Source organism: Cetorhinus maximus, chromosome 8, assembly GCF_964194155.1.
Source record: "Cetorhinus maximus chromosome 8, sCetMax3.hap1.1, whole genome shotgun sequence".
In the NCBI taxonomy this organism is placed as follows: Eukaryota; Metazoa; Chordata; class Chondrichthyes; order Lamniformes; family Cetorhinidae; genus Cetorhinus; species Cetorhinus maximus.
In genome coordinates, this window is record NC_135886.1 from 31,293,470 (window position 1) to 31,308,958 (window position 15,489).

The window sequence follows — 15,489 nt, forward strand, 5'->3', positions numbered from 1 at the left end:
CCAGTTCTGCCCTCTTGTGCATCCTGGTTTTTCTCACCACCATTGGCAGTTATGCCTTCAGTTTTCTAGGCCCTAAACTCTGGAATTTTGTTGCCTAATCTTCTTTCTCTCTACCTCCCTTTCCTCCTTTAAGACACTCCTTAAAATCCACCTCTTTGCCAAACCTGTTCTAATAACTCCTTTTGTGGCTTGGTGTCAAATTATGTTTGGTAATGCTCCTATGAAGCACCTTGGAATGTTTTACTACATTAAAGATATTTTATAAATGCAAGTTGTTATCTGAGATCAAATAACATTAGAATTGCCTCATAACTTAAGATAAATCAGAGCTAGGTGAGTCAATAGGAGCTTCGACTCAATGCCCCCATGGAGTTGGAGACTGTCATAAACTGACCTTGAAGGAAAGAAGCTAGTAAGTTCTTCTTCTGTTAGCCTCTTAAAGCGAGGAGGATGCTTGTTACGGAACCCCTGGTAAGAAATTGTGCATGGAGTCTTTTAACATGGGGAGACTGTTGCGCTGCAGCTACCACATGGTTCTGGCTGACTGGGAGACTCTTGCTCTTACCACCTGCATTAGGCACTTCGGAAGGATTTACAGGTTGATAATCAATGTACTTTCCATGGCCATCAAGTCCTGAAGTGGGTAATAAGTTATTAGAATCAGTTTGTAGGTAGTTACTAATTAAATTTTATTGCATATTGCAATTTTAATGACTTGTTATTAAAACAGAATGTGGGAACACCGAATTGTCTCATTCATATATTAATAGTTAGCCATTGAACCTCTGAATAAATTATGATTTGTACAAAACCACATTTTTGTTAAGTGTACATTCTCAGTTGATGCTACTTAAATTGATTGTGGAAAATTTGAAACTTTGTTCTGGGCAAATATATATTCTGAAATATTAGTTTCCTCTTTAGGTTCTGCTGCTTGAGGAGAAGGATGTGCACGAAAGCAGATCTTGGCATTAGGATGGAAATTCTAAAGAAGAAAATGTAAAACAATTATAAAAATCATTCCCATGCTAAGAGAAGAGTGAGCAGATTGGAAGAATATTGAGTTGATTAAAATGGACTATAGCCTTGAAATTAATCTAACCTCCCTTGTGGAAATGGAAAAGTGTGGGTCAAACACAGTTTTACACCTTTTCCATTTCAGTCAATGGAGAGTGAAATCAGGTGTTTTTAACCTCAGTCAAATGAATGGCCCATTATAGTCTCTTTCAAGTTTCAACCATTCCAGGTTAAAGTTCCGTCTTAAATCAACAGTTTTACATTTTTCAAATTTTATATAACAAGACAGAATTATCCACAGATTCATAAGATTAAAAAGAACTTCCTGTGAAGAATGCTTTGATTTTGTGAAAGATGGATTGCTGTGAAGAATATCTAGTTTGCACTTGCCAAGACATATAGAATATTTTACTGAATAATGGACAGAAACAGGGCATGTTAGCACATCCATAGTCTGGATACTGCTTCCCTTCTGTGGGGTACAGAGATGTGTGGTCTGATACTCTGGTGGTCTTATGGTTTTGCTGTTTGTAGGAAACCGTGGAATACTTGCTGTGTCCTGCAGATAGTTATCTATTATTTTCATGAAGCCAATATTTGGAAATATCTTGAGATGGAATTCTGCAGCACTGGACATTGATTTAGATAAAATATTTACAGTTGTTTTAAAACCCCAAACTAAAGCAATTTATATCATGGAATTTCTTGGCATGCAAACTAGACATTCTTAACAACTTTGCCCTTTAATATGGTCTACATGTGCATGTGTTTCTCATTTGATAGTGTCTACAGCACAGTAAGTATCTGTTTGATCTGAGTGATAATCGAGGCAAAGACAGATCTTGAGCCAATAGAAACCCTGAGACTGTAACTATTGAGAATTTTACCTTTTGATTAGCCTTATCCTGAAAATCTGATTGTACCACAGTTTGTTAATTTGTGTAAATCAAAACCCACTTGGTGTAAGTTTCTCTGATCATATTTTACTGAAAATAAATGTAATAATCTAAGGACATTTGTGGTTTAGTAACAGATACTATGGAGAGAATTACACAGCTGTAATTCAGCAGAAGGATGTCTCAGTTCTCCAGGAGTTGTACCAACAGCAGGGAGATCCCAAAATAGAACAACAGCATTTAATTTGAAGGGAATGTTAATAACAGCTGATAGCTGTGCTGTGATGGCACTTATGAAAAGGGTATAATAGATGATTATGCCAATCGTGAAGCTCCATAACATCACAAGGCTTGCAAGAGAGTACTAAATGTTTTTAGCCATTTAATGTACCTGGTGTGTATTAAAATATGGTTGTATTTTATGTGGGATTTATAGTTTCCTTGGATAGATTCCTTAAGATTGTTGAAGTAGCTCCATTATATTTTTGTTATTTTCTTCCCTCACATTACACATCAGTCCTTTGCTAAAAGGGTGGGCGAGTGACATGTCTCCAGGCCTGTCCTGGTATTGCTCTTACTCTGCAATTCAGATATTCTAACTCAGATTGGAAATGTGTCAGTGCAGGGAGAGAGGAACTGTATTCTGCCAACCACAATAATTATTTGGAACTTTCATTGGAATGTGTACTCTCTGCATCTTGCTGGGTGTTTTTTTTTAACAAATATAATAGTGGTACATGCTGAAGTGTTTAAGCAGTCATCCATAGCATCATTTAAGCGCAACTTCAAATCATTATAACAGGATACACACTAAAAGCCAGTGACACATTTAAATTTGGTTTAAAGGTATTTTTACTTTTGGATAAAGCTCAATATTAATGTTTGCCAACTAAAAATTGCAATTGTTTTGCACAGCCCTTTCATTCTGCACACAATGCAATCAATTCTTCCTGTAAATCTCCTCAGTGAGTAATTCTGTACAGCTCTTATGAAAAGCACCAGTGACTCCTTCTGGCAAAAAAGCCACATTGCATAGTAGAAGATTCTCCTGTTCTGTTACACCCACAAAGCAAATGACACAAGGCTCACTAAAATTGAATACAACTTACAAACCCAACTAAAATAAATTGTGGATATGAGTTGGCATTTTATGATTGCACTTAGATGTTTATTGCTTTAAACAATATGAAAATTACTTTGTTCCATTAAACTAATTCTGTGAATTTGGACTGGTGTGTGTACACACTAAGTCTGGTACACTTATATTTTACAGGATTGAAGGACATTTTTAAAACAAAAAAGGAAAAATAACTTTTGACATTTGAGCTTGCAAGTATTACAAGGGAATAGTTTTCAAAGCAATGTGATTTTTCTCTTGTGCTATCAATTGTCTTTAAAACAAGTATTAACTTTATTAAATTCTATCTCAATATTTTGTTGAGGAATGCTAGTAGTTTTGTTACCCAAAATGTTTGGAAATCTACTATTTCTGTAATAAATGCGACTTTCACAGTGTTGACTACATATTCTTGTGTTTGTTTTAATTAGTTCAAAAAACACCATCCTCAGATCTGTCATCCCACACAGGTCCACAAGATTGTCTTTGTACAGATACATAGACTGGCATTTTTACGATGGCGGGGTTTCCCTTCCCACCATCTGAAGAGTCACCGAGGAATACACCCCCGCCAACGCTGCCTGCCCCACAGCCATTTCACATTCCAATGAGCGTTAATTGGCTGGAGGCGGGACTCCTGCCCCTCACTTGGGAAGAAGTCCCGCCTCAGAGAGCTGCCTGACAATCTAATGGGCCAGCAGCTCTCTAACCCCTGCAGTGCCAGAAGCTGCAGTGGACGAGACTGGAACTGCATGCAGTCTCCAGCGTCTTTAAGTCCCAGGAGTCCAGGACCAGGTAAGTTGTGGGTGTACCAGGACAGGGAGGGTGGGGGGTGTTGGTGGTGGACAGTGGGGGATTGGGGTGTTGGAGAGGCAGGGGCCGGAGAGAGGCCCTGCGGTTACAGGACCTTAAGGGGGTGAGGGGGTGGTGGTGGGGGCCCGAAGTTTAAAAGGGGGCCGCTGATGGAGGCGCCCTCCCCCCTTCCCACTCAAGGCCAGAACCCGATAATTATTGAGCTTCCCCACAACTACTCCCACCAGCCTCAAAATTGAGGCAGGGCAGGAAACGGCTATAATTGGCCACTTAGCCTCAATTGGGGCAAGGGTGGGTGGGCAGGCCATTTAAGGCCTCGCCTGACCCGGCATAAAATTGCAAAGAAGTCGGGGTGGGTGGGAACCCAGTGGGAAGTCCATCCGAGGAATTTTATGCTCATCTCCCGCCTACAAACCTGCCGGTGGGTGAGTGTAAAATTCTGCCCATACTGGTTAGAAGTGATTTTGTGTCTTGCATGTTACCTTTTCAAATAAAAAAAAACTATTGTAATCTACATCAAATACTTCACATGAATGAGATTATGCCTTGTCAACACAAATGTTTCTCATAATATATATATATTGTTTATGTTGATTCTAATAGCAGAAACCTGCACAAGAAGGTAATCACTTGAATAGTGCTGAAAAGAGAGACAAGGTTGCTGAAGCTTTTTGTCTTGCACTCATTGGGAAAAACGCAAGAGTGCCAAATTTCAAATGATCACAACACTTTATACTGCCGGAGAAAAGGCTGCTGATTGGTTGGCAAGTGGTCTCTGGCTGAGGCATTGCCATGGAGAAAGCAACAGGAACCGTAGATTCCCCAAGCTCCCAGGTAATTCAAAAAAGATACAAGGCTTGAACATATTCCTTTTGTTTGCAGAGTGCAGGCCCCTGCATATCAATGTATGTTGCTTCTAGCAAGTATAAGTGAGCCACGTTACGGGCTCAACTGAATATCTTAAGTTGGTGATTTGTGCAGCTATTTGCACACTCAGGACTATTCAGCAAGTGCTTCCCAATCATGGAATCACATCTAATAGTAGACGTTTTGTTTTGGGTTTTGCAAGCACAGGCTGGTTCAGTACAGCCTGTACTCTACCTGTTATGAACAAGTGAAGGCACATGCTGTTTGATTCGATCAGCCAATTGTGATGTACGGCCTACATACCTGGCATTGTACCGGCACTGAAATCCACTATTTTCCCCATTTCTCTCCCCATTCCACCTGCCATAATGTTGATGTCAAATAAGCCAATTTTATATATGAGGTCTACGCAGCTTTTAAAAATACAGATATCATTTATCTAAACAGATAACTGCAGATTTTAATCAATTGCTGTCATGGTAACTATTTCCCTTGACCCATCAAAATATTAAATCTGCTAGTTTTGTGAGGAAGGACAGAAAGGGAGATTTTAAATAAGTTGATTTGTTTCACCTTAGACCTGTGATAAATAAAAACCTCTAAGTTGAATAAAATAGGTGATGGCAAAACTTCAGCTGATAAACAATAATATTCTGCTTGACAGCATCATAATGTATAGGAAAAAATATTTTTCATTAACTCTGAGTACAGCCCTGTTTCTACACTATAGTAACTTGGGGGTGGGGTGGGGCAGTATGCCATCATTTCTAATAACGATGAGTATCAGGCTGAAGGTTCAACAGAGTGAAAGATAATTCTCAGCCTGGTCAATAGGGGGAGACACAGAATGGAGGATGAGAGTTTATGCAGGGGAAATAAGGAAAATACACAGAGAATCTCCTTGGACAAATCCTGTGCATCTCTTAATCAAGTGGTGGGTTATACACCAAAAGCAGTAGAATTATACAGTAATTCAATTACCAACCTGTCAGCTGGAGAAAATTGTATGGTGCAACATTACTTCAAAGCGGAAGAAAATAACTTCAAATGGGGAAATATATTATTTTCTAAAAGTCAGATTAGCAATTTTAGTGAATTATCAGTGCCTGAGTTAACCAAAGACTCTAAAAGATCTGTAGAATTAAGTGGTAATGATCGACAGGGCTTACATATATCAGGGTTTAATTGTACCAGTAATCATTTTGCCCACGGCGGCGTTGAATACCAAGATAATGGGGGGAATCATCCCAGATTTGCACTAAGTCGTTTTACCCGCTGGCCACAATGGTGGGTTTTCATGCCATATCGTCCCATTCCCGGCACATCCCACCTCATCAATAATGCATTCACGGGAAACACTCCAGACTGCTGATTGGCCTCTGATTGGCCTGCCCCGCCATCACCTCAGGCCTTCATTAATCCGGGCGCCGTGTTTAAAGGAGGCCCCTGCACAGAGCTAGTGCACTCTAAAGGATTGGAAGCTACTGGAAAGTCATGGCTGCCAAAGAGGGAAAATTGCTGCTCCCAAATTTAGCAACAGCTCACTTGGGTGGAATGAAGGCCCACCGTGAAGTCTTGTTACCCCCCCCGCAAAACGGCTCCGGGTGAAGACCAGCAAGTAAGGTCACCAATCCAGCATGGGAGGCAGTGGTCAGCGCCAACGCCCTGCAAAGGAGCACAGCCATCCAGTGCCGAAAGAGGATGAATGATCTCTGTTCCACCAGGGTAAGTCGCTCTTCTCGTCACTCTCAACTCTCACATTCACAAACCCATCACACGTCCACAGGGATCTCACTCACTGCCAGTTCAAGCGACATCACCATTCACTCTCTCACACATACCTTCACCTGCCCTTTGGATTGTGTCCTCATCTCGTCCATGGCACCACTCACCAACCACACATCCTTCTCATCTGACCTGGCAGGCAGCCTGCTTTCACTCTTTCCATCTGTATTCATGCAGGACAAGATGGTGCACAAAAAAAGGGGGAGGTCCCAGACTGGTGGAGGAATGCCTGACATCAAGCTCCTCAGGCTTTGAAAATAGAGTCATCCAGTTGGCCAGCAACGATCTGGACCATTCCCGTGCTGATGGTGAGGTCGCGGTTCTCAACCAAATGAGGATCCAGCACTGCAACATCCATCAGCCAACAATGTTGTGAGTGAGTTCCCCTGTTCCACAGTCCCCTGCCATACACTAATTATCTCTCATTGCTTTCGCAGGTACATCTGGGAAGCAGCCAAGGGGGTCCACAAGCCAAGTCCTTGACTCAAGCCCCGAAGACACCTAGGAAAAAGAATCTGATGGTACCTTAATTGAAGATCCGTCACAGCACACACCCACACACTCACCCTCCACCACCAGCATAGGGGGACACACCTCGGTGAGTCCTAGTTATAGAATAGTCTCGGGGTGACAATCTGGTGAGCACATTGTACTGTCTGATCCACAGCAGACGGCAGCAGGGACTTCCCAGGTTTCCGGCACTCGGAGGACTGCTGGAGGCCAGAAATCTGCTGAGTCAGAGTCAGATGATGAGCCTCTAAGCTCGGTCATACCTCAGTTGCTGGAGCTGCAAAGGCAAGCTCGGGAACATCAGGAAGGGATGTCCACTGCACTCCTCAGATTGCAAGGCACAATGGAAGAGTCCATCCGTCTTCAGTCTGAGGTGATAGCGCCGGCATGCCAACGCACTAAGGTCAACACACTGATGGCGGCCGCAACGGAGACCTTGGCCCAGGACATCGGTCCTGCACTGCTGAGCGGGCTGAACTCCATCACTGACACCATAGTTGGCCTCCAACACTGTGAACGCGAGAGGGGTGTGGGGCAGCTCAATCTCACTCCAGCTTCCCCTTCTCCTCAAGGAGTCAGCCAGGGGCCTTTGGGCACCCATAGGGAGGAGGATCAGCAGCTTGACACCGGGAGGCCATCCATCCAGGTGACTCAGGGAGTGTCCAGCCCATCTGAATCCTCTCTTCCTATGACCTCAGCAGCTCTAGCTCCACAGGCCGAGATGTGTGCCGCTGCCACACAGCAGGACCCCAAAAGCAGGCTGGCACCCTCCAGGTCTTGGGTCTCCAGAGGACGCCTGCCAAGGTCATCACAGGCAGGGTGTAGCAGTCAGCAGGCTGCCTCCACCTCTGCTGTGGATGTCGGGGGAGCATCAAGACATAGCAGCAGGGTTAGGAAGATTTAAGAAGATGTCGTTGCACATCCTGGGCACGGGTGCTAATCACTTGTACGTAATGTTCACTATTGTAATAAATTCCCAAGAATGTCTCCCTGCCTATGGTTCCTTTTTATGATGAGTAGTGTGCATGTCACTCAGCTGTGAAAACTTGCTTCTTGCACAAGATAAAGGCAGGTGTCTCAGCCCAGGGCTTCTTCCTTGTGTAGTGTGTAACTTTCAGACCAAAGTGATGGTCCAGCCTCACACTCCCTGGACGCATTAGTGATACCTGCACCTCGGCGGTGCTTGTCATTGCTGCCAGAATGTCATGGGCGGGTGTCACTGAGTTCCCTCATTCTCTCTGTGTGCTCTCAGCACCTTTAAGGTGGGGCTGGCCTCCATCTCTTCAGCACCTGTGACCAGTGACCCTGTGCTCCTGAAGGGGTCAGGTGCTAAAGGCTGACAAAGGATCGGGTGCATTTAAAGTTTCACGGCTGCGTCTCCATGATATGACCCTGATCACTGAGCACAAGCAGGCTGCCCTCAGTCAGACAGGAGTCAGACATTTCACAGACACAATGTAAGGATCTATGGAGTGTACTCACTGCACGTCGTCATCACCGTCCTGGAATCTGACAATTATTAGGGCCTCCACAGCGTCTCCATGACATGAGCCTGAACACTGAGGGCATGTGTGCTGCCATTAGCCACACAGGAATCAAAAGCTCACAGATGCAAGGTGAGGATGTCAGGACTGTCCTCACTGCATCTCATCATCTTCCATGAATCCTGTGGCTATGAGGGCCTCCCGAGCGTGCCTGCCTCGTCTGACCAATGTGATGGCCTCCTCGCTGGCACCCTCACCTTCGAGGACCTCATCACCGTCATCACCTTTAATGTCCTTCTCATCGGAGGAGACGTCCATCTCCTCCAACTCCTCCTCAGCCAGGTCTCCCCCCCCCATTGCAGTGCCAGGTTGTGGAGTATGCAGCGAGTGACACGCTCAGTGGACTGTATTGCAGTGACCCACTGGACCTGTCAAGGCACAGAAACCTCATTTTCAAAATGCATATTGTTTGCTCCACCAAAGTCCAGGTCGCAGCATGAGACTTGTACCATCACTCTGCTGCAGTCTGAGACCACAGCGTGGGTGTCATCAGCCACATCATCTGGGGGTAGCTCTTGTCCCTGAGGAGCCAACTCTGCAGCCTCTCTGGACCCTGGAAGATGTCAGGGGTCTGAAATCTGTTAAGGACATAGGAGTCGTGGACCGTCCCTGGGAATCATGTGCAGACCTGCAGGATGTGTTTGTGGTGGTCGCACTAAATCCTGCGGCAGGTGACATATGCGACTGACCAGTTCCCTAGACATGTGCAATCTTTGGAGACACTAGTTCTCCGTCATCTGCAGGAATGACAAGTGCTGTCTATATACCCTGGGTCTAGCGAGATGCCTAAGAGTGACGGCTCACTGTGGATCTTCAGCTGCATGCACAGCAGGCCCTGCCACACCTTCATCTCGAGGGACCTCCTCCCTTTGTCGAGCCAGGCACCTCGCTGCTCTCTTCTTCTACTTCTCTGCTCTCTGTAAGCCGTGAGGTAAATCACCGGGCTGCATGATCCTGATGTTCTCCTCCTGCAAGATCAAAGAGATAGACGCGTGGATCCTAAAATCCTCTCTTGGTTAAGTCTGATGGCTCCTTCACGCATGCAGGAGAGTGCTGGCCACTACTTGGATGGCCAATGTGTAGTGCACTCATTGGCTGTCCGAACCCCCACCTACCTCTGCCCCATTCCACTTGACTGATTACGGCAGCTTTGGCCACTGGACTGCATGCTGTGCTCTCAGCTCAGGCACAGGCATTCTCCTAATCCACACAGCTGCACTGTTAGTTTGAACCATGGTGGATACTGGTCCAAACCTGAATAAAGACATTGCAAGGGGTTGTGAGCGTCTCCACCAGTGACTGCGCCATGGCTACCTTTCACAAGGGGATGGTACAACTTGCCCAGTCGGCCAATTGCGCTGCTGCCCCCGAAAACGCACATTAATTTGCAGTCTGCGCCTGACGGGTGAAAAATTCTGAAGCATTCGGTGGCACTTCATTGGCATTGCTTGAGTGGGCAGAAAAGCTTCAGAGGCCCGACTCCAAGCATGTCAATGGAGCTGCAGCTGAACGGCCTCAACTGCAGAAGAATTCTCACCTTTGACAAGTATTTTCAAGTAGGTGGCTGCTTCCCTCAGCCCCCTCCCCCCCCCCCAACCCATGTGCTTGTGTACTTCCTTCAGTCTGTGCTGCCTTGCCCCCAACCCCACCCCTCCCCCTTGGCCTGACCTGCACTGGAGCCCTTGTCCTGGCACTAACCGGGAAAAAGCAACTTGCTTGCGCCTTCAGAAAAAGCGCGGCGCCTCTTCCTTGATATCCTACGGGCAATGCTCACGAGTGCAGCGCAAGGTTGTGTGCACTCAACTCTGGGCTCCCCTCGAAGTTCCGGTCTCCAGGTGCAGCCTTTTAAAGGCAGTTGTGAAGCACGCTGTTCTCAAGTCACACCAACATGGGCAGTAAATTTGATGTGGTGGGGATGATTCCAGCAAGCAGAGTTTATATTGAGATGCTAAAGTATTGAAATTAGATTCCCGATGTATGGCAGCAGCAAACGCAGTCCTCCATTGACAGGTGGAGCAGACAATTGCAAAGTGATGGCGTGAAACCGATTTTTGGCCGCCTTGCCATATTGTCCCCCCACCTGCCCGCCATGATGCCCGACGCCAATGGGACTGGAAAATTCCGGCCAACGTCTGATATTATAAACCACCAATCTATGCACAACTTATCATTCACTATCATCATTAGGCAATCTATGAGAAGTACTGTGCTAAACTTTAGGGGTTATCACTTCCAGCACAGAGCCTCACGCATTATAGGATCAAATTAGATATTTGGCTGCAGAGTTCAGCATGCCTGATTCACTGCCCACCCAAATTTCATGTTTAAAATCAGGAGGGTCATAAAACAGGCATGTCAGTTTCTTCAACCTATTATCCAATCTGTTCTCCTGCCAATCAAGGCTGCAGTTAGAACTTAGTCTCCAGTAATGACATGCATTCAGAATACAGGACCAGATCAATGACAGAACAGCCACAGGAAAGGTCAGGAAAAGCACCTCAAAACATGCAAACCCCCCATTGCTGAAGAGAACAGGCCAACACAATACACATGCAGGACTGTATCTGTTTGCAGCTTATAGAGGTAAGTGGTAATAGGTTTTTAAAACATTTCTCTGGAATCCTACATATCCTTCCAATAGGATATCAATTTGACAGAGTACATAAGAAAAATCATGGCATATTAGAGCATGAAGCACAGGGAGACAGTGCAACCACACATCACATTAGATATATTATACATATCTGCTTGTACATTAACAAATGAATACTGTAAAAAATTGTTACTAAATTTTAATTTAAAATGAATACAAAGAATAATTTGTTTGGCCCACAGCAATAGAAGAAAAGGAGCATTTAGAAAACATGGTGATTGTAGTAATGTTTGTATCGAGAATGTTTTGCCTTTAATCTTTCTGTTTGCAGAAATGACTGTGTATGGGCCTCAAGCTCTATAAGCAATCAACAAGCAAAAAATACCATTAACCCCAGCTAGATCTGTATAATAACCAAACCAAATCACATCTCTAGATGAAAATATTCTTAGATGCAGGAAAATGATGTTCTTTTACCCATTTAATGATAGTTAAAGCAGGGTCTACATTGTATCATTCCTATTTCTGAACAGAAGGTGACAGAGCAGGATGCAAACACATACAATAGCAAGAGTGAACTCTTCTCTATTCTCCAAAGTATAAATTGCATATCTACGTTGTGTTATGACACAGCAGTTGGTAAAGGCTGAGCTGTTTAAATCCCAGAAGGAAACTTGAACAACTATCATAACCAATATTTTCAATTAGTAAATTTGAGATGCGGCTCTGAATTCCGGAATAAAATCACCAAGCCTCAAGAGATTTTTTTACAGAAAACTAAATTAAGCATTTATTAATTTAACAACAAATTAAACACATGTACATGCCTACAAATTGCTACCATAAGAACTTTTAAATAAATCTCCAAATTAATCACTCCCAGGTAAATCTTCACCAAGGCAACAGTAACCCATAGACTTTAAACAGACACCAGGCAAAACACATTTGACCTTACGAATTAAAAATGCGGTTCCTTGCAATTTGGTTCCTTTGCAGACACAGTTGTAGGCTTACAGGCTGGTTAGATATTAAATGCTTCTGACTTACACACACAAACTCCTTTCTGTTTATACCTAGCCTTTCCTTTGAATGTAAATTTTCCATTGTATTACTAGGTTTTTAAATTTTACCTCCCCTAACAATAATCCTTTCATTCCACCAATTTTAATAGTAATATAAACACATTGCTTGGTGTCTCCCAGCTAGGTGCAGGACTTGGCCCATGGTTTATTTAACAAATGCAAATTTACACTTGACCTTTTACTGTCCTTACGTTTATCTAATTAACATCTCAAAACTACTATATATCAAAGCACCCAGGCTATCTGGTTTTAATTCAATTAAGACACACTGACACACACACAGACACAGACCCTACAACAATTCCAATTTAACAATAATTTCCAATAACATTATAGACATTAATATCTCTTGACAGTTGTGAAAATGTACATTAACATGTATTATGAAGCTACTATACACTTATATTTCAAAGGTTTTTTTGCTGGAGGAGTGCATTGATACCTCCAGCCTTCTTGACATGATATTGGGATTCATGCAAGCCAGGGGCTACTTGATTGGTCTTGGTTTCTTGGGATTAGTTAGGCCCTGGGTGGGGTGTTAAGTGGGCTCCACAAACCATTGGCCATCAAGTGTTGGGGCCATTGCTCCACGGTCAGGAAATGGGTTGTATTGCTGGAGCAGTGAAAGTCAGCAGGTAGATCCCAACAGGAACTGTTGGCAGGCCATCAGGTTGCCAGGAGCAAAACAGCAGTCTTTTCCTCACCTGATGTCAGACAAACACAGGTTTCTTCCTCATAACCCCCCAGGTTGATTGTATACTCCTACCCCATCTGAGATTAATTGACTCAGCACAGGCAGGGATAAATTCATTGAGTCACCTAGAACTCTGGAGAACCGGGGTGAATTAAAGGAAACGATCAGCATGATGTACCTCAGGAACATTGATAAGTATCTACAAAATGGGCTTGCTTCCATTGTGAAGCCAGCAAATGATGGCAAGTATTTGCATTGATCAGGAAAATATTTACTCATACCATAATGTCTAAATATTATTTTCAGAATTGCACATATGACAAGCAAAAGCATGTGTTTAGTATTGTGACATTCTGATATTGCAAGGTGTTGCTCAGTGCCAATTTATTTCACTGTGAGAGAATAGCTGTTTTATATGGCAGTCTGGTCCCGAGTAATTTTGTACAACACATCTAGAAAAGGCGACACTACTTACAAAGCCAGGCCACAAACCTTGATTTTGTAGCGCTGGTGATTTCAGCAAACGGGAACTAGTTAAGGTAGAGAATGGCAAGGGGCCACTTCTGACCACTTCCTGTGCAACTTGTGCCAATTACAATATTGCAGAGATCAATAATGCAGGTACCCTGTGTGTAGAATGTTTAGGAAATGAAGAAACATAACATTCAACAAATAAACAATTAGTTTTCAGGGCCAGCGATGCTGTTCAATAGTAATTATTACTTAGTATGCTGTTAAAAACCTTATTCAAAAGGGTATACATTTTTCAGGGGTTTATAGAATGACATTAGAGTATGAATAGTGGAAGTTCACGTCAATTCAAGTGATTCATAAAGATTTCTATTTGGAAGGACTTCAACAGCAACAACATCATGGAGGAGCAGGGAATCACTGACAGCGCGTACTGTTTTTCTACGTTTAACTCCATGTGTGCATAGCTACAAGTTGCTGTTGGTTTCACAGCTGTCATGATGCAAATGCTGACAGCCTCATTGCCATTCCAACTGCAAAATTTGGGCCTATAAATCAAAGGCCTCCACTTAATTTTGCTGAAATGTACATTTACATAAATTGTCAGAAAATCCTATTCTATATTTCCATAAACTTCAGCCTAGCAGTTAAGTATTCCTCCACTTCTTTCTCCAAATATGCCCCAATGGCATGAATTCAGAGGAATATGATTGTAAAGTAAGCTAAATGATTATTGGAAAATCTTCAAAATTTTCCTTAAGAAACAATTTTTAATGCAAGTTCCTTATAGCTTCAAAATACTTACTGAGCAATTCTCAGTGGTCATGACTCAAGGCTTCAGTGATCAAGTAAATAGTTTAAATATAGTCACAGGAAGCACAAGTAAATTGTTACCATCAAGTAGCCAAATAGCAATAAATTACTTCCTAGTTAATTCATTTATGTCTTTCTAATTCATTGATGTCTTTTTTAAAATTCATTTATGGGATGTGGGCATCACTGGCTAGGCCAGCATTTATTGTCCATCCCTAATTGCCCTTGAGAAGGTGGTGGTGAGCTGCCACCTTAAACTGCTGCAGTCCCTGTGGTGTAGGTACACCCACAGTGCTGTTCAGGAGGGAGTTCCAGAATTTTGTCCCAGTAACAGTGAAGGAATGGCGATATATTTCCAAATCAGGATGGTGAGTGGCTTGGAGGGGAACTTCCAGGTGGTGGCATTCCCATGCGTCTGCTGCTCTTGTCTTTCTAGATGGTAGTAGTTGTGGGTTTGGAAAGTGCTGTTTAAGGAGCCTTGGTGAGTTCCTGCAGTGCACCTTGTACATGGTACATACTGCTGTCACTGTGTATTGTGCACCGGTGGTGGAGGGAGTGAATGTTTATGGATGGGATTCCAATCAAGTGGGCTGCTTTGTCCTGGATGGTGTCAAGCCTCTTGACTGTTCTTGAAGCTGCACTCATCCAGACAATTAGAGAATATTTCATCACACTCCTGACTTGTGTCTTGTAGTCTTTGTGGAGTCAGGAGGTGAGTTACTTGTCACAGGATTCCTAGCCTCTGACCTGCTCTTGTAACCACATTATTTATTTGGGTATTCCTGTTTAGTTTCTGGTCAATGGCAACTCCCAGGATGTTGATGGTGGGGGGTTTTGCGATGGTAATGCCATTGAATGTCAAGAGACAATGGTTAAATTCTCTCTTGTTGGCAATGGTCATTGCCTGGCACTTGTGTGGCATGAATGTTACTTGCCACTTGTCAGTCCAAGCCTGAATACTGTTCAGGTCTTGCTGCATTTGGACAAAGACTGCTTCAGTATCTGAGGAGTTGCGAATGGTGATGAACATTGTGCAATCATCAGCGAACATCCCCACTTCTGTCCTTATGATGGAAGGAAAGTCATTGAAGCAGCTGAAGGGCCTAGGACACTACCCTGAGGAACTCCTGTAGCGATGTCCTGGAACTGAGATGATTGACCTCCAACAACTACATCCAACTTCCTTTGTTCTAGGTCTGACTCCAACCAGCGGAGAATTTTCCCCTTGATTCCCTATGACTGCAGTTTTGCTAGGACTCCTCGATGCCACACTCGGTCAAATACTGC

The 15,489-nt window shown here is 43.6% G+C and overlaps 1 protein-coding gene across 1 annotated transcript in view; it reads left to right on the top strand.

Annotated features, from left to right (window-relative positions):
• Positions 1-3,437, top strand: part of LOC144683264 (gametogenetin-binding protein 1-like) — a 56,151-nt gene extending 52,714 nt beyond the window's left edge. Inside the window, exon 6 of the mRNA XM_078546215.1 lies at positions 925-3,437. Within this exon, the coding sequence (XP_078402341.1) occupies positions 925-975 (51 nt within the window). The 3' untranslated portion in view covers positions 976-3,437. The remainder of the gene's footprint in view (positions 1-924) is intronic.
• The last annotated feature ends 12,052 nt before the right edge of the window (positions 3,438-15,489 follow it).